This window comes from Guyanagaster necrorhizus (genome assembly GCF_019112545.1).
Source record: "Guyanagaster necrorhizus MCA 3950 unplaced genomic scaffold BT62scaffold_13, whole genome shotgun sequence".
Taxonomy (NCBI): domain Eukaryota; kingdom Fungi; phylum Basidiomycota; class Agaricomycetes; order Agaricales; family Physalacriaceae; genus Guyanagaster; species Guyanagaster necrorhizus.
In genome coordinates this window covers 464,712-483,470 of record NW_025064892.1, presented here as the reverse complement: position 1 = coordinate 483,470, position 18,759 = coordinate 464,712, and the positions used below count along the sequence as shown (strand labels likewise).

General features: G+C 48.4%; 5 protein-coding genes across 5 annotated transcripts; 2 read left to right on the top strand and 3 right to left on the bottom strand.

The window, feature by feature from the left end:
* Positions 1-133: 133 nt before the first annotated feature.
* On the top strand, positions 134-2,521 carry BT62DRAFT_932373 (uncharacterized protein). The gene is made up of 4 exons (XM_043186345.1): positions 134-1,281; positions 1,329-1,852; positions 1,911-2,024; positions 2,082-2,521. The coding sequence occupies exons 1-4, from the start codon at positions 153-155 to the stop codon at positions 2,271-2,273; spliced, it is 1,959 nt and encodes a 652-aa protein (XP_043039534.1). The 5' UTR covers positions 134-152; the 3' UTR covers positions 2,274-2,521.
* A 104-nt stretch (positions 2,522-2,625) lies between these two features.
* On the top strand, positions 2,626-6,421 carry BT62DRAFT_950010 (uncharacterized protein). The gene is made up of 11 exons (XM_043188132.1): positions 2,626-3,018; positions 3,069-3,186; positions 3,236-3,268; positions 3,319-3,778; positions 3,831-3,901; positions 3,951-5,135; positions 5,191-5,579; positions 5,642-5,669; positions 5,725-5,810; positions 5,860-5,899; positions 5,947-6,421. Exons 1-11 carry the CDS (start codon positions 2,642-2,644, stop codon positions 6,391-6,393), a joined length of 3,234 nt encoding a protein of 1,077 aa, XP_043039533.1. The 5' UTR covers positions 2,626-2,641; the 3' UTR covers positions 6,394-6,421.
* A 46-nt stretch (positions 6,422-6,467) lies between these two features.
* Positions 6,468-7,430, bottom strand: BT62DRAFT_895366 (uncharacterized protein; the record flags this gene model as incomplete). The annotated part of the gene is made up of 6 exons (XM_043183217.1): positions 6,468-6,590; positions 6,648-6,743; positions 6,804-6,874; positions 6,939-7,116; positions 7,173-7,277; positions 7,329-7,430. Coding segments are annotated over 6 exons (675 nt in total), but the record flags the coding sequence as incomplete, so codon positions are not given.
* Positions 7,431-8,365: 935 nt separating this feature from the next.
* BT62DRAFT_895863 (uncharacterized protein) lies at positions 8,366-11,642 on the bottom strand (the record flags this gene model as incomplete). The annotated part of the gene is made up of 19 exons (XM_043183233.1): positions 8,366-8,434; positions 8,494-8,547; positions 8,610-8,714; positions 8,831-8,943; positions 9,001-9,061; positions 9,112-9,378; positions 9,428-9,638; positions 9,696-9,717; positions 9,779-9,932; positions 9,983-10,105; positions 10,157-10,182; positions 10,233-10,292; positions 10,343-10,514; positions 10,572-10,677; positions 10,734-10,762; positions 10,815-10,938; positions 10,993-11,072; positions 11,127-11,333; positions 11,382-11,642. The coding sequence occupies 19 exons, from the start codon at positions 11,640-11,642 to the stop codon at positions 8,366-8,368; spliced, it is 2,244 nt and encodes a 747-aa protein (XP_043039531.1).
* Positions 11,643-14,857: 3,215 nt separating this feature from the next.
* On the bottom strand, positions 14,858-16,946 carry BT62DRAFT_968901 (T-complex protein 1; the record flags this gene model as incomplete). Its single annotated transcript, XM_043188922.1, has 10 exons — positions 14,858-14,959; positions 15,010-15,036; positions 15,084-15,185; positions 15,236-15,563; positions 15,614-15,794; positions 15,848-16,435; positions 16,487-16,617; positions 16,671-16,750; positions 16,804-16,865; positions 16,916-16,946. The coding sequence occupies 10 exons, from the start codon at positions 16,944-16,946 to the stop codon at positions 14,858-14,860; spliced, it is 1,632 nt and encodes a 543-aa protein (XP_043039530.1).
* Positions 16,947-18,759: the final 1,813 nt, after the last annotated feature.

Sequence of the window (18,759 nt, the reverse complement as noted above, 5' to 3'; positions counted from 1 at the left end):
AAACATTTTGATGGGAGAGTTATGACGATATTCATTGAACGACACGTTTATTGTTCAAGTATTCTTTGACAAGAAATGACAATCTGACAGGGAGGAGACAAGAGGCACAGGGCGTGGGAAAGTTGTGATATTTTTTCCTTTCAGTTTCCGCCATGACTTCGCCGCGCCCCGCAACGAGCTCGAACCCCTTGTCGTCGTCCACCGCCGCAATGGCCCGTGTCGATACCCAGACCACCGTCCTTGACACAGCCCATGGTCGAATTCTCTGCATTGCAGACATTCGGGGCCGTCTTTCGGCCCTCAATGATCTTGCTCGCGAGAATCAGGCCATTGCCATCATCCACAGTGGCGACTTTGGTTTCTTTGAGGCCACAAGTCTCGACAGGATCAATGATAGGACACTGCGGCATCTTACTACCTACTCTCCTCTGATTCCCGCTCCCCAGCGAAGCCATTTAACCAACAATAACAACCCACCATCTCTTCTTCGTTCGACAGTCACCGTGTCACTCCTCTCGGAATTCCCTCTTCTACTTTCCGGTCAAATACAGCTCTCAGTCCCTGTATATACCACTTGGGGTGCATGTGAGGATGTGCTTGTACTCGAAAAGATTCGTCTTGGCACCTATTCCGTCCCCAACCTACATGTACTTGACGAGGCCACCACCCGTTGCATTGACGTAGGCGGCGTCAAGCTACGTCTTCTTGCGCTCGGTGGTGCTCTTGTGCCGCACAAAATGTTCGATAATGGGGATGGAAATGCTACTATTGCAGGTGGACAGGGTACGATGTGGACAACAGCTCTGCAAATCGGACAGCTTGTTGACACAGCCCAGCGCGTATTCGACACGACAGAAACTCGTCTGCTCGTTTCTCACGCGAGTCCCGGGCGTGAAGGCGTCCTCGCTCAGCTGGCCCTCGTCCTCAGAGCAGATCTAACCATCTCTGCCGGACTGCACTTCCGTTACGCCTCTTCTTATAACGAGTTCAGCATCCAGCCAGACTTTGAAGCTTTTCGGCACAAGCTAATAAGTGGCAAGGAACAGTTCGACAAAGTCTGGGAGAGTGTCAAGACACAGGTTGACCTTGTCATTGATGACAACCAACGTGTTCTTCTAGATAAGGCCCTTAGCGTCGTGGAGAAGATCCCGCCCCCACTCCAGGCCGCTGAAGAGGCCGCCTGGAAGAACTGTTGGAATTGGAATTTGTGCGATGCCGCCTACGGTGCCTTGATCCTGGACATCAAGGACGGCCGGGTCAGTGCAGAGTTGAAGAGCCAAGGTAAAGGTTTCTTACTCTTTCATTTCGCCGTTCGTTAACTTCTGTAGGTTTCAACTATGCATATAGACGCGTTGCGCCTACGCCTACGTCTGCTGTATCTTCCCTTCCTCACCCTAACCCTGTCAGCAGCCAGCCGCCGACGAAAGCAGCAACACCTGTTCCACCTGCAAATAAACCCACTCCACCTCTACCTCAGCCCCAGTCTCAAGCCAAAGATGAGGCTGAGGCGGCACCGAGGGTGACAGCTAGTTCAGCGACCGACTCAAAACCAGACAAAAAGAAGAAGGAGAAACGAAAGGACAAAGAAAAGGAAAGAGACAAGTCTTCCGCTACATCTCCTATTCCAGCATCCCCTGCACCACTAGCTAAAATAACGTCTCCGGCACCTCCCAAACCTTCAACACCTGCACCGAATGATGATGTCGTCAAGTCCCCTGTGACAGAGTCCTCAGGTGTTCGTACGCCGCAACGAAACAAGCCTCAACGCAACCCCTGGACAATATTCATGCGCTTTACCGTACCTGCTAGTGAGGCCGAAGTGAGAGACTTCTTTGGTGATGCTAAAGACGGCGTATGTCCCACAACAGTTTGAATATTTACCCCTTGGGCTTGACATCTTGCTTCTTTAGATCACTCGCTTGACATTTCCAGTGGTCAAGTTTAACAATAGGATGCAAAAGATTGCCTATATTGAGTTTGGAGACGAGGAAGCTATGAAGGCAGGCCTAGAGAAGCATGCGGAGGTGAGTTAGCTTGACTAATATTTGAGGTCCAAGAACATTCTGATGGGAATCCGACAGAAACTGAACGATTCCATACCTGAGGTTAAGCAGGCAACGGACAGAGAGACACGTCACAGCGAGAACGCGCCTCATCGGGGACGAGGAGGCGGTGGACGAGGCAGAGGTGGAGGCTTCGCAGCTCGAGGCTTCGCAGCTGCTGGGCTGACCAGACGCGACAGTGAGAAGAAGACAGAGGATAAAGCGGAGTAAGGGTCACCCCATTTATTATTTGTTTATTTCGTCGGATACTCTCGTTCTACTGTACTTGTTTTGTTCCATCGTATAATGTCTCTTATGTCCATACTGTTCTTTGGATTCGCCTGATACCTGGTTTCATACGTTTTCTTTGGGATCATAATCATTCCTATATATACAGTAAGTAGTTTTCTTTTTGATGTTGTCGTTTCGAGCCTGCATGCTAAAGTATGGTGTTATGCAACGTGGACTTTTTCTGTGGGTGCTTAAAAATCACTGACTCGCTGTTCCAGCGGTGAGGTGGCAATTCAAACGCGGTGTGAGGCAATGAAATTCTTTAGACCCTAGTTTAGGGTTTCAACGCCATGCACCCGTCAACCAGCATGGAATCTGCTCATCGCCCACCACGACCCCCATCTAGTTCGTCCCGACGTCAGCCACCGAGCCGACCTACGTCGAGCCTATCAACACGATGTCCAACCAGTGTAAACACTGTCATTCCGCGTCCTGCTTCCAGCGCGTCTGTTCGGCCCCATTCTCGACTCACGCAGCGTCCACAATCACGGCTTGCTCGTGCTCACCATCAGCGGCTTACTGGTCTATGCGAGGATCTCGTACGGGGAGTTATTGGCGATGCAGATCAGGACGAATTCCGGGAACAAGTCGCGTATGCGACGCGCTCATTGAGTGCGGAGGGAACGACGCTCAGCAAAGCTGGCGTTATTCTTGGTGAGGAAGAAGTGGACAGGATGATTCGTGGGTCGGAAAAGTTCATTGTCTTGATTACTTCTTTCTCAATGTTTCTTTTAGACACGTCCAGAAAGCGCGAATTCAGTCCCGAGACGCTCTTGCAGATGCTCTACAGGTATCTCACAAGGCGCTGAAAGTGCAGATAGAGAAGGCTCATGATTTGGATCAAGAAATCAAGGTGCGACGCCTGTCTCTACGTTGGTGACTGAGTATTAACTGTGAGGCAGTCTGTTCATGTACCCTCACACCTTCAATTACTAGTAAGCTCGTGTCATCAGAATATCTACGAACATTGTTGAAATACTTTCAGCTCGCTCTAGCCAGTCCACCCACTGCGGGAACCCTGGCTCATGCGTCAGCATATCTTGTTTCACTAAAAGAGCCTCCAAAAGAACCCGAAACCTTGACGTGGAAGAAGATCCTCGAAGAAGAACCCTTTGAAGGCGAACATTGGGAGGGTGTTTACGGTTTGCTACCGGGAAGTGTCAAGAATTGGCGTGAGCCTGATTCACAAAGCGACGTTTCATCAGTGTTGTCGTTGGACTCGGATGATTTGGATCTCGATGACTCGTCAGAGTCGCTGCCTACTCCTCCTCGATCGCCTTCGCCTTCGCCAGCTATCGATAAGCCTATGCATGACGTACGGGTATCCATATCTCATCGTAAAGAGGTGGAGGAGTTGGAGTCGCGACAATACTGGCGAACTGAGTGGAGAATGCCCATTGAAGGCACCAGAACAAAGTTTGATATAGGTGATGCAAGCACTTTAGGTATGTCGCAGCTTCTTTTGCTGTGTTCACCAATGTGATCACACGAGAGCAGGGCCTACGTTGCAGAATGTCCTAGGGAGAGACGCGTTTGGCTTACCAACAGAGTTGACGCATATTCAAGACGTGAGTAAAGGACTTTCGTGTTTCCTTCCGTGCTCATGCATTTGAAAAGCGATATATATACGAGCATGATGCTGTACGAGAAATCCTGTTTGCGTTGCAAGGACGCGAAAACATAATGCTTCAATGGCGACACGGAGAGTACCGAACATCCGTGGCTACTCCCCGACTTCTCCACCTGTCTCTAGCATCTCAGGCGTCCATTTTAACGACTCTGGCTCGACCATGCACCACTGTTCAACGCCTTCGTGACTTCATCAATCATGTCTTCAAGACACCCAGCGGTTCAAAGTCCAAGACACCAACGCTTGAAGCTTTTGCTGATGCTCTGGATTCAGAGATACGCATGTGGGATGCTTGGTGTGCTAGTAAGGAGGAAGCGATATGCAAGGCCACGAACGGCGTGTCCTACGATGACGGCTTGGTTGTAAGCTTGCTTTCCCTAGAAATGCAAATTCGAGACATCTTTGGCGAGTCATTCTTTGTCTTGCTGGATGTAGTGCGAACAGTGTTTGGGGATGATTATTCCGCCAAGGCTTCGCCGGCGACGGTAACGGCATCACTGTTGGACCATCTCTTCGTTTCGATGCAGAAACATTTGGAGAGAGGTCAACGGATGACGGCAGGCATGATCATGAGGGTGTTCATCAGGAGTGCAGAGCCATTATGGGGGATGGTGGGACGGTGGTTAAAGGATGGCATGGGAGTGGGCGATGTCGATGATTTGGATGATGAATTCTTCATCGAAAGTAACGGGCTTGGATCGGGAGCATTTGGTGTAGGACTGTTGGACCCGGATTATTGGGCTGAAGGATATACCTTGAGGTATGAAGATGAAGATGAAGAGAACGGCAGTAGGAAGGGAATACCAACGTTCTTCCGGCACATTGCTGAGCCTGTTTTGGGGACGGGTAAGGCTGTAGGGCTGTTGAAGGCCCTTGGCATCAATACAGCTCAGGATCAATTCGTCCGGTGGAACTGGAGACCGCTTGCTGAGCTTGTGGCAAAGGAGACAGGACAAGACGAGGCACAGGGATTGTTCTCGGTGTCCATCGACACATTATCCGGTCTTATTCATGATGAGCTAACGCCTTATTGTCTCTTAATGGGGTCCTGGTTATCCAACGCTATAGTGGAGGAGTGCGATTTATGGGGACACTTAAGAACCATCGAAAATCTTTTTCTGATGATCAAAGGCGATGCCATGAGCCATTTTTGCGACGTGCTTTACGCTAAAGTGTGTGCCTTCTCTCATTTAGAGCTTGGCCGTCTGATATTCATCTTTTCTTTAGATGGACACTCAGCAGCATTGGAGTGACTTCCACTTTCTCAATACTACCTTCAATGATGTGGTGGAATCCGGGAGCCATGTCGGGGCGAAAGAATGGGTTCAACTGTCATTGGTACGGTTTTCGTATCGTGGGAGCCGAGAGAAGGTTGCCGCAAAGACTGTAAAGGCCCTTGACGGTCTTCTCTTGGAATACGCGGTGCCATTTCCATTGACGTACATATTTACGCCCAGGACCCTTCAGGTGTATGGAGAAATATTCGTCTTTCTGTTGCAGATCAAACGGGCGAAGAACGTAATGGAGAGGATTCTCGTGCGTGGCGATGATAGGAGAGTAGGAAACGAGCTTAAGACTTTCTATGCAATACGGAGTAGATTGAGTTGGTTCGTGAAGTAAGTGGCCCGTCTTTGTTTATGTCTTAAAGCCGTATGGTTACTGACCGGACCAACTAAAGCGCCCTTCTCAATTTCTTGACGACCTACGTACGTTCCATTACTGTGTTCTTATCCATCTTTCTGATGATATTACGGTCTGTAGGTCATTCATGTCCAAATTCTGAAATTCCACGAAGCAATACGCGCGGCAAAATCGATGGATGAGATGATACGCCTACACGACGAACAGTACGTACCTTGCATCACGATGCAGGCTTCGAATTCACATCCTCTCCAGTCTAGATAAATTGCAAGGGCGATGTCTATTACAGAACAACGTCAGTCTTGTGGCTTGAACTGCTGCGGAAGCTAACATCTCCCATAGACGACAGCACTTCATCGCACGATCATATCTATATTAGATATGTCTCTACACTTTAGTGAAATGTTTGTAGCCTTTGCAGGAGATACTACCACACATGATATTTCGCGACCCTTCCTCATCACGAAGCGTCGACGAACGCACGCACAGAAGCGTGCACGTAGAGATGTTGTCGGCTTTTCCCAGTTTATGGAAGATGCCAGTGATAGTTCTGATTCTGACGAGGAATTCGAGAGTGTCGTAGCACCCGAGTCGTCCTTTTCTGTTGGGGCTTCGACGATATCCTCTTCCATGGACGATGGGGCAGTCCGATTGGATAAGATGTCATCAGAGTTGGACGCGCTTGTGCGCTTTGTGCGAAGAGGAGCCGAGAGCCTTGCGGGGGGGACAGGGGATGCTGCGGCCACATTTGGTGTTATCGCATTCACTCTAGAAGACTGGGACATGTAATTGTTTCAAGAATGAAGACCATATTAATAATACAGTAGCATGGTAAGGAACTGAACCATAAAAGACTCGACGGTCTACGGATCCATCACAATACTAGCACCATGGTTGTCAACCCGACGATTTATGCCTCCAATGAGGGCCTTGATGAGATATTGAGCAGTTAGCTGCCCATGGTGCTCGGTTGTGTCAACCATGTCCTGTGAGTGCGTCCGATCAGCGGATGCCATCGTGCTAGAGCGAGGAGAAATTTTCACCCGAATGTCATACTTATTATGAAGATCGTCGTCCAGCTCTCTCAGGTATCGAGCAGCTCTGCTTGAGTTACCGATCTGAATGAACTGTATGCCAACCTGTTCACCGTACTTGACATGAAATTTTGAACCGTAACCATGGTTGATACAAGATCATACCTGCGTCTGAGGAAAATTGCCTTTGTCAAGGCGTTTTGCTATAGACGCAATGACGGTGGCGGGGTCATCGGCTGGTGAGCCACGATGGTGAATTAGCAAGGAAATTGCACAACTCTAGATCCATGAAAAGCTTACTAGCTTGGCCGTCAGTTATGACGATGTAATTCCTATGCTTAATCTGCTTCAACTCTAGATGAGTCTTGGACTCGAGGAGATGAAGGTAATCTCCCAATAGATCATCTAACCTCCCTCCAATGGGGGTGACACCCTTGGGGCGAACAGAAGACAAGAGTGTCCTGACTTGCTCGTCAGTCTGAAGGCAGGAGTTACAATATTGCTGGGAGGATAATACGGATCTAAAGAAGTCACCTTGATGTTTCTTCCAAATCTGGGGCTATTCAGAAAGTAGATGTCTATACCGTCATCATCATATTCACCAGCCAATTTTGCCAGGGCCGATAATGCCTCTGTAGCCTGAAATAGACATGTGAAATGTGTTTTTCCGCCGACTAGAATATCACGTACTTCAGTCCAAGAAGGACCATACATCGAACTTGAATCATCTAGCACAATGACGGTATCAAACGTCCGGAGCATCTCAAGAGCATCTTCAAGAGATTCTCGTCGATAGGGAATACGGAAATCTACATTTATGTGTGTTAGATAACAAGACAAGACTAGAATTAATGAGACGTGCTAATACTTCTTCGATTGGCCCGTACTATCATGATATATTAGACAGAGGCTCATTGTTCAGAAAGAAGAATCGTACGCCTTGAAGGTGAAGACGGCTGTGACGAGGAATGCCGCTGGCCTGACGATTGATGCAGAGAACGGAGACTCAGATTCGAGCTTGAATGATTTGGAGTCAAAAGTCGAGCATCCAACCGAGGTGGCGTACGTGAATACGGCGGAGGTGGCGGGATATCATCCGTGTCACTGCGACGAGCTGTAGCACTGGCAGATCTACTTCGTCGGTGACGGGGATTCGATGCTATGTGCACTGAATCACGACTTGTGCGTACGCCACCGCTGTCATCCGCATGAACTTGGAGAGAAAACTTGGGTGGGAGGTCAGTGTCTTTGTATCCAGAAGAAGACGAATTTCCCATTTGCGCGTAAGATTGAAGGGCTGAGGTAGGTGAAGGTGGTGGCAATAAACCGGAATGTACTTGACCCCATTTTCGCTTTTTAAAATAAGTGCTCGCGGCCAAATATAGAAATGCAGTGATAAGAACTCAGGAGGAAGTTTTGAAGAACTACAGCACAATAACCCAAAACCTCGTTTGTTTCTGTTGCGAGTTTCAACAATGGTTCAGTTCCGCAACATCGGGTCATGCTATTAGAGCGTCTACAATCTATACAGCCATTAGAATGCAATTATAACTATGCAAGACATCCAAGAGCGCCGAGTGTGGTGGCATCATGGCTTGTCGCTTGTCACTCTTGCTGTGCATGTTCATAGCTGCCGATCAGGGTGCGCGATAAGTGGCTTGATTCATTACACCAAGGACCAACAAAAAAACTCACGCGGAAAAGGAAGGACAGCTGCATAGCCACAGTTAGCTACAAGAACAACAACACAAGGTAGAGGAAAAACTTACATCAGCGGGCGTTAACCTTCCCATAGCCTAGCACACGATTCATGAATCAACAGCGGGCGTGGATCAACAACAAAACACAGCCTTACAGAGTCGTCCGGGGACAGCGTTGCGTCGATCATAGCCGACTTTTTCTCTTGAAGCTAAGTTGGCAAAAAAAATTGTCATCGCCGCCCTTATCGCTTAGAGCAACGGCACACCGCACCTGGACAATTCGGCTCTCGATACTATCTTCAACAACCAATTTGATGGCCTTCACCGGCCGGTGTTGTCCCAAACGATGGATCCGGTCCATGGCCTCTGCGTCGCACTTGATGAGAGGAACGGCCTACGGAATTAGATTTCATCAAAACTCACGGTACTCAACCTAGGTTTATTTCATGTCACTTGTGATTACGAGTACGAGAAGAAAGAGCCTTTACTTACAGCAGGGTTCCACCAACTATCCATGAGGTATACACGCGACGCTTCAGTCAGATTTAGGGCCACACCGCCCGCCTTCAAGCTGACGAGGAACACGGTGACATCAACATTATTCACTGCATAATAACAGTCATGAGACTCCTCCCAAGAGGTATGGGCTTCCAAGAACGTACTAAAATGTTTAATGGTGGCATTACGAGCTTGTGGACTCATGGTCCCTTCAAGACGACAAATCTATATGGCACATGATGAGAATAAGCGCTCGTAGACAAAATTAAACTTACTGTAAACCCTGCCTTCTGGAGTCTAAAAGCAATAAGATCGAGGAAGTTTACAAACTGGCTGAAAACGAGGCTCTTCGTCGTGGCATCCTGCATACGCAGATTGCTCAACTCTTCTACCAATGCCTCAATTTTCGTGGAAGATCGCCACGTGTCAATGTCAAGTCGGCCAAGAATTCCTTGTCGCGCTTGGGCTTGTTCCTCTCCAAGCTCTAGCGCAGGCGCCTCTAGATTGATGGTCAAGACCAGATGACACACGGGGCATGCCGGCTACAGCACCACATGAGAAAAGAATTGGAAACGCCAAGTTCACACTTACATTTTGTTCGACAGCTGTGTTCAGATACTGCTTGATACATTCCCGGTCGAAGATGTGCCGACACTTGGACTGAATGGCATCTTCCGCTATGTCATTACAAAGTCGGCAAACCGTGGCTTCGCCCTCATCTTCTGGTACAAATTTATTAGCATTGGTCTTGCTCCGAATCACAAGATCCGGATGACAAGCCATTTGCCGCATACGAGTCAGCCTATATATATGAAATCGAGTCAGCGTCACTTGATCCTGAACAGAGGCTCGTGCTTACAAACTGAAAATATTCGAATAATCTGTACGACGCCGTGAACACCGACTGCAAGATATAATAAAAAAAACTTGACGAATACATACTATTCAGAATGGTCCCATGATCCAGGTAGGTATTGAACTGCCTCTTGGCATCTGAGAACAGGGACGTATAAAGCTCTTTCTCCTCTGGACTGAAATAGTCTCTGCGGACAATCACGGTACGAGGAGGTAACCCAAGATCGTCAGCGCGTTCGAGCTGTAAACATCTACTCAGTCACCATCCGAACATCTAGGAATGGCAAGTACTTTGGTCCTACGCAGCATCATGCGGTCCAACAATATCTTGAGCTTCTTGAAGGCTGGTTTCCCTGATCCTTCCATTCCATACTTTTGGATTGGCGTCAAGATTTCGCTGTTCCAGAAACAAGTCTTATGAAGATTCCCGTGAGCAGACCATCGTCAAGCATGGTATACACCTACATGTTGCATCGGGCTATGTCCGCAATCTGTGGACACATTAGTAGTTCAAAAAGAGGAAGCGCTAAGTAGACATTACCATCGCAAGTACACCTGTCCTTGAATCGCCAGTGCAGTGATTTACAAGGGCATCGTTTACCTGGCAAAGAACCGTGAGGCTGACAGATCCGGGACACGCAGGAACCTTACAGAAATAGTAGGAGAATGGATCACCGCCCAAGAATCGAACTAGACTATACAATTCTCCAACGCGATTCTGGAGTGGCGTTCCGGAGAGACACCAGCGGTAATTACCCTGTAGCTTAAACGTGGCTTTCGCTGTATTTGTTGCGCGCTCTTTGATATTGTGTGCTTCGTCCAGCTACAAAATTATTCGTTTCGTGACAGTTGAGGCATAAGACAAAATTAAGCCACTCACGATAATTCGGTTCCACTGTATTTGATGCACCGGTGACTTTTCAGTTACGAGCATTTTGCGGTCACCCTTCTTACGCTCGAAACCTTTCTCTTGCTTTCGGAAAGAGCTAGGACACGAATTCAACGACCAAATATTTAGAGCAGAATTGAAGGGGGGACAGACCTCTCCAGGACGGCGTAGGTACTTAAAACCTGCATAGTGGTTAAGAGCGTGACTAGTCACGAACATATACGCATAACTTACTACATCATACTTCTTGAGCTCTTTCACATCGGATTCTCGAGACTGGCCGTGCCAAATGAGAACTTTCATGCCATCAGTATGAGCTTCGATTTCATTCTTCCACTGCATGATAGCAACAGTCGGGCTATCGAGAGAACTTATAAGCATGTCAAGCTACAATGTCACCAGATGGACATACGCGATGACAAGGTTTGGCTTCTTTTTATCAGAAACAAGAAGGGCGATGATTTGGATGGTCTTTCCCATCCCCATTTCGTCCTAGATACGAATGTCATGAGCCGCGTAGCCTGCGAGGAGCAACAATAGACGTACGGCAAGCATGCCACCATGCCATACACCCTGTTCTTGCTGTTTCATCCAATACAGGCTCTCCCGCTGGAATGGTAGTAGCGTGAGCTTGATATTCGCAGGCTGGTCAGCTTTAATGGGCACGACAACGGGTATGGATTCTTCCAAATCTCCCCAGACATTGCGAAGTTCTTCATGATGGAAATGCAGGGCGATAGTCGACCTTTCTTCCTGCGATGAAGATCAGAGGTGAGTAGGAAGAGCAGAGGCAATACTGACAGAGGTAAGCTTCCTACCCAACCGTTTCCGCATGGCCTTTTCTTCCATTCGCACCCTGGTCTTGTGGGCCCTTTCGGCTTTCCCCTCTTCGCGGAGCCTTTGCAGTTCTGCGAAGGTCAAAGCTTTGGGAGGGTCCGCAGAAGCCTTGGCTTTGCTTTTGACTTTGACTTTGACTTTGCCTTTGCCTTTGCCTTTGCCTTTGCCTCTCCGAGAGAGTGGTTCGTCATCAGACTCGGAAGAAAGCTGGCTAGGGGAATTCATGACTGAGTCATCGACATCGATACTCCTGCTTGCACGAGTAACTCGGCGTTCAGCAGCAGCAGCAGCAGCAGCAGCAGTAGCACGACGAAGAACAGCAGGTGACGGTGACGCGGAAGAGGACTCCCCTGCGTCTTTCCGATTTGAAGTAAGTGAGTTATGGACGGCAAGCCGAAACATGAGTGCTTCTTCATCCTCAGAATCGGAATCTATGTCGCTGCTGGCCTCGTCAACAGGGCCTGCAGAGCCTTCAAACGCTGATTCGTCATCTGAAGCAACGAACTCAGATCCGCTGGTATCGGACTCATCAAGAGATTGGTCTTCATCGTATTCTAAAGCGTTGTCTTCATCGTCGCTGACGGCTGTCGCTTTCGGTCGCACGGGGGCCTTGCCCTTGTTCTTCCGTGATTGCTCGACCTGACAGAAGTCAGCACACAGACCATGATGACAGATGAAGTGAAACTTACAACAGCTTTCTCCTTTGCATCTTCTGCCCGTGATAGAATTTCGACGTAGACACAATTTCCTCCCACCGCACGGCGTTTGGGTGCCTGTTTGCCTCCGCGCCTTGGTTTCTCGCTTGTTTCACTGTCTAGGTCTTCACTTTCAGCCTTACGCTTCGATAACGCTCTTGAAGATCTTGCTATGGTCGTGGTGACCTTGATTTCCTCCTCCTGATCCTCGTCAGAGGTTGGAGGACTGTCCGCCAAGGAGGTCCTTGCACTAAAACTGGGGGAAGGATTTGTGGTGGTCGGCATGGAAGAAGCTGCCTCTTGCTGGCGCACCGACTGCCGAGTAACACGGGCCATGTCGATGTCTCTCAGATGAGCTGAGAACAAGGGTGGTGGATTGCAATTTTCACCTTCCGACCGTCACGCCAACCTTATTTATTGAGTGACCTGTAATCACGTGATACGTCACGTCGTGGCGAAGTCACGGGATTGGCGGGCCCTACTCATTCAATAATAGAGTCCGGAGATGCAGTGTATTATACAGTATACATGGTACACGAAGCAAAAAGTAGCGGCAGAGAAGCGAATAAAGAGCTGTACTTGTTATCATCGCCTGAAAAAAATATACGAAACAATCAGTACACACCTTAAAATCGATGTCCAGAATGATGACTTTGAACGGTGTGTGTGTGAGGCTGAGCCGTCTGTGCGTGATGCACATAGCCATGGCTATGATGGTATAAATACCCCGAATGGCTTACGGGCACATTATGATGATGTGAATGTTGACCAGCGTATGAATGTGCGCTGTGATGCAGCGGTGTTGACGGCTGTGAAGGTCCCCCCGAATTCGAAAAAGAAGAGAGTGGACTCTGCTGTTGCTGCACGGCACTAGCCATCTGCTGAGCCGCCTGCTGTTGATGTTGGGATATACTCATGATGTCCTGCCGCATATTCACGTTCGCGTCTTGATAGTTCACCTGGGCCTGTTGGGTGATGACTTGTAGCTGCGCTTGATAGTCGACAGCGGGGGGCGCCGAGGGCGGATAGCTTTGATTTTGGAGATTCGCAAGCTCGTTAATGATTGACTGATAATCGACGCCAGGTGCCTGCTGAGATGCTTGTTGAGTGATAGCATCAATGATGGATTGGTAGTCGACTCGTGATTGACCCTGCATAACGTTCTGGAGCTGGGAAATATCAAACGCTCCAAGTGCATCTCCAAAGTTGAAACCTTGAAAAATGGTTGAGAGACCAGCCAGAGCGTCGCCACTCAGCCCTCCACTGGTAAGTGAATTCGAAGCAGCACTACCAACATATTTCAACGCAGCTGTTCCGGCAATTTTCTCAACGTCAGTCAATAGCGATCTATTCCTGGTATCTGAAACCGTTGCAGCAGGGGGTGGCAGAGATGAAGTGCGTTGAAAGGAACCCGCTGTTGACAGAGGAGCGGAGGGAAGGTGGGAAGGCTGAAGTTGAGTCTCCGGTGGGGCCTGTGAGAACCGAGTTATCGTTGACGGTGACGAATGGGGCGGGAAAGGAACCGGAAAACTGGCGTTCACGGTCGACATTGGTGATAAAGGAAGGTGAGGCACATTGGAATGTGCCGAACCAGGTGTAGTTGAGTAATGTGTAGTTGGAGGTCGAGAGGGTACTGTGGGAGGTGAAGGTACATGATGAGGAGGAGGCGGTGATGGTGGCGGTATGCTAGCCGCTGCTGTTCGGTAATGTGGAATAGGTGGTCGCAACGGCGTCAGAGCAGGCGACGAAGTGTTATGCTGGGGAGGATTTGATGAAGCTGCAGTAGCATTTGACGTCGGATAACTTTTGTTCTGTGCATTACTGGATACTGGCCGACGCGCAACGAGAGATACCGTAGGAACGTCTGTCGGACCCACAGAGGTGTTGGAAGGAGCTGAATACGTTGATGCGCGGTGACGGAAGTTTTCCGAAATCCGCGGTGGAGCAGGCGGAGTCTGATATGTTTGTGTTCTGTGAGGCGCGGAACTACATGTGTCGTCCGAATCAGAGCTGTTCAAGACGGTCGCGTTTCGAAAGTGAACAACTGTGCTCGGACGAGATGATGTCGACTCGGCAGGGTCTTGAGAGATTGGTTGCTGATCACTATATTTCAGAGGAAGCGCGCTGGCATATAACCGCTGAGCTTTGCTCAAAGGCTTCTGGGAGGGAGAAGCCACGGCCATGGCACCGGCAGGAGGCGAAGGACCTAGTGCGGATCTATTTAGCGATTGATACGAATCTTCATCGTCTCCCTGGATATCAAACCTGTAAAACATAGGAGTTGACCTTAGTTAGCCCCCGCAAAATACTACGCCTCAGACGTTACCAGACGTTTCCCCTTGACAGAGACATAAGGAGGCAAATTCCAGGAGGAAGATGCAGTTGTACTCACTGTTCGTCATAATGGGGAATCCAACCTGGCGGCAGTGGCCTACCATTCAGGCCATCCGGTGTGCTCATCGTCTATACTGTATAGACACGAGGAAAACAAGAGAAAGGTAGGCATCAAGCAGCCACTCATCTTCATGGTCTTTATACCATGTCCATGAGGGGCGAACTGTCAATTTGAAGCTGGCTCTAGTTGGAAGTTTGAAACGCGAAAGAGGAGTGCCTGGATGCACTGCCACTGCGAGCATGAACGCGTCTCGTAATTAATATGGTCTTACGCATCCGACGATGTAGCGGGATAGACCCTTTTCAAATAGGCAGTAGTTGAATTACAATGAGATACATACATTCAATCAATTAACCCTCCATCATCTCTTCAGGTGGTGCACCTTGTCCTTGTTCTCTATCTTTCCGCACAGCTTGCACCACATCATCTACACGGAGCAGCATACGAGCAGCCTGTTAAAATAGTTAGTATAGGAATAGGACATGTATATTCATTTCCTTACCTCAATTGCTGTCTTCAAAGTCTGAATCTGTTCAAAACATCAGCATCGCAATTCCGTTGTAGAAAAGGCCCTACCTTGACGCTTGCTGACTCATACAACCCGTAGACCTTCATATCAACCAACTTGCCTGTATCACCGTTGACGCCCCAGAAGTTTTCACCACCCGCATGCTTAGCCTATAACAAGATACCATCAGAAATAATCCAGCCAGAACCTGAAATAGTACCCTCAGTTCAGTCAAGACTCGGATGGCGTTTCCTCCACTGTTCTGAACCAATGTCCGAGGAATAACTTCCATAGCATCAGCCACAGCCCTGAACGGCCACCCCTCCACACCCACGACGCTTCTTGCCTTAGCATGCAAACCAACGCTGATCGCCATCTCCGTTGCACCACCACCTGGAGCGAGAAGAGGGTTGAACACGACGTTCCGCGCAACTGACATGGCGTCAGCGAGGTTCCGGTCGATCTCGTTGAGAATATCCTTTGATGGACCACGAAGAAGTATCGTGCAAGCTTTAGGATTGTTACACTCCGTCAAAAAAGTGAAGTATCTTGGAAAAGAAAAGAAATTTAGGAACAATTAAATAAGATGGATACGTACTCATCACCAATCTTCTCGATGTTGAAAAGACCACAGCGAGTGCCGACATCGGACTCCCGTAGATCCTCTGCTCGGTTGACGATCGTTGCACCAACAGCGAGAGCAATACGATTATTGTCTGATTTTCTTACCCTGCGAATCGCAGAGACGTTATGCTTCGTAAAGAAGTGCTGGGCGATGTCTAGCGTAACCGAAGTGAGTACGTGCATTGGAAATAAAGAAAATCCGGTGCACCTGAGACGCCCTTTTCTGTGATCACCAGATCCGGCTTAAATTCCAGAATTTTGTCGCACAGAAGCCGTATCTGCTCTTCTTCAATAGCCTGCGCCTTCTCCCAATCCTCGACTTTAGAAAACTCCATGTTGGTTTGACTCTCGCCTTTCTTGTACTCCAGCGGACAATCGAGAAGTATAATTCGAGGATTGACGATACGTCTTCGCATATTGGGATGCGTAATGTCCTTGTTCAGCATAACACCACTCAACACTTTGCTCTGCTCTATCTCGCCGCCAGGGACCTTCTCCACTCGTGCATAACGCTTGATGTCCACTGTCTTCAAGCCATTTTCCTCCTGAGCAACCGTCCGTACGGCCTGCAGGGCTAGTTTGCACATAAGATCAGACCAGCGCATGACGAACTTAGTGCCTATGGATGTTTTGATGAGTGCTAGCATTTCTTCATCATTGGACGTGTCGATGGGGACCGATATTCGCTTGATGATTTCGAGCGCCTCTTTGAGGGCCTTATTGTATGCCGAGATGATGACAACTGGATGGATGTCGCGTTCTAGTTGCCCAAGGGATTGTGCAAGAATTTCCCCGGCTTGTAGATATCAGGAAAAACCAGAAAGGTGTAGCGCAATGGGACACACACCAAGGATGATGACACTCGTCGTTCCGTCTCCACATTCTTCATCCTGGGTACGACTCAGCTCAATCATATTTTTTGCAGCTGGATGAGCGACATCAATTTCACGAAGAATTGCATTGCCATCATTTGTCAGTCTGTGGATAGTTTCGTCAATAATAAAATGGAACGAAAAGCAAAGAAGACAGACAATATGCCTCCCATAGGATCCAAGATCATTTTAAGCATAGCTTTTGGGCCAAGACACGTCCGGATAACATCTGCAACAGTCTTTAAAGAAAATGAGAAGCTATTGCACCATAATATAGAGGTCGTGTACAAACCTTGGCAGCAGTGATATTTGAGATCTGGGCTTTTCGTCCTGACTGCCGTTCAGGCGCAGTATCTTAAGAACCAGGTCAGAACAGCAGAGCACGGGAAGAAGGTAAAGCTCACTCATCACAAAAACAGGTGTTTGCCCAGACATCTTGTAGTATTAGTGTCTGGAAGAGAATCGAGAAATTTCCCAGTTCAAGGTTGTCGAAGTACGCGTTAAGGGTATTGATGACTAATACGGAAAAATAAATAAATTGGATTTATGAACCCTTTTTGTTACGAACATAATTCCCTACGTGTGAAGCATCGTTGTACAAGCAGACTCATCCTGTGGCGCTCATTCAGTGGATATATGAACTGATGGCAACACCCAAGAGTGCAAAGGACGTTGGGATTCTTGTGTTGCGATGTCTCGACGATAGGTTTGGATTCACTTGCTCTACGCCTCGAAGATAAGTTCGTAATCTTCTCCATGGGACACTCTCTTAGAGTTCCAGGGAATAGGCCACGATGAATGCTACTCGTATATGTAGAATTGCACCGGTCCGTTCAACGGTCGGCAGTAGTGGCCTATTATAGCAGTGATGACGACGGAGCTGCCCCAAAGAAGCCCAATGGACGTCTACGGGCAACAATCATGGTAGCCACATACTAGGTATGTATGGTGATGTAAGTGTCATGGCAAATCCCACGATGACCTGCCTGTATCGTAGAAGCATCGTTGGAATGTAAAGCAGCATCCAGGTCGAATTCCTTCAACCTAAATCACGTTGGTGTTCGTCGGTGTTTCATGGAGCAGCGGCTCAATATTACTGCAGCTGCCATTCGGTGATTTGACTCATTGTTGCTCCTTGGTATGACAACTTGATACATGGCCATTTTACAGCAACTTTCCACGTAAGTCTGCGAAGATAATGTCTGCGATGTCGGCTTTCATCGAAGTGAATCAAATATTAACAGTTTGCCGAGTTCTGCATCACTCTGTGACGAAGTCATGATATCACGTATCATCAATTCCGGGATTGGTCGCCCATCTTTTGCATGGTCGTAGGCTTACTTGCTTCTCCTGGATATAATTGCACAGAGAGGCACGTGTGCGTCGTTACGGAGAGCAACATTTTATGCTCACCTCTGAAGGTACACCACACCATCTTGACATTGGCGCAGACGGAGGTTCAGTTCCCACTTACAAACATTTACCTTAAGTACTGACCACGTCGCTGATCAGACCGGCTATGTCCTCGGGCATTTCAATCACTGACAGTATACCTCCCCCCGGTATTGATGATTGAGCCCGTGTACAGTTCCGCGTAAAACATTTTACCTCGTTCGACCCCAAACTTGTGTTCTACTATTCTCTGATGCGTTTCAATAAAAGATCAACAACGAATTTACATACGACCGCTGCATGTAAAACTACGGGGATTGGCCTAGCTTTAGTCCAGGTGACAGACCGCTGGAGTATGTATCCTTATTCTGTTCAAACACACTGGAGCCATAGGCAGTCTGAACACTGAACCTCTCATCCCTAAGAAACCAGCATGCTTGTCATATGATGAAATAATGGGAACGACTGGGGTGACTGTCTTACCAAGCTACCCCAAGCCATAGGTAAGACTACATCGCTATATCATGACGCCCCTTCCCCAGCAAAATCAAAGCCTAAGGGTGTCGGTGAAATGATAAATATAGCATTTTGATGTCTCTTCCGTCGAATGAATGTGGGTCATCGCGGCGCTGTCTATGGAAAATGGTTTCAATTCGGCAAAATATGGAGTACGAAACAGCAAGAGTAGCAACATGCGCGGGACGCTGCTAATTACTAGGAACACCAATGTCCCAAGCGGTGACCGGTGCCGTGTTGCAATCAAATCTTTCGGAAAGCCGCCCGATCACAATTACGAGACGCTACGTCCCTGCATAGTATAAAACCATGTCTTCGCCCTACCTCGAGTTTGCGTCCC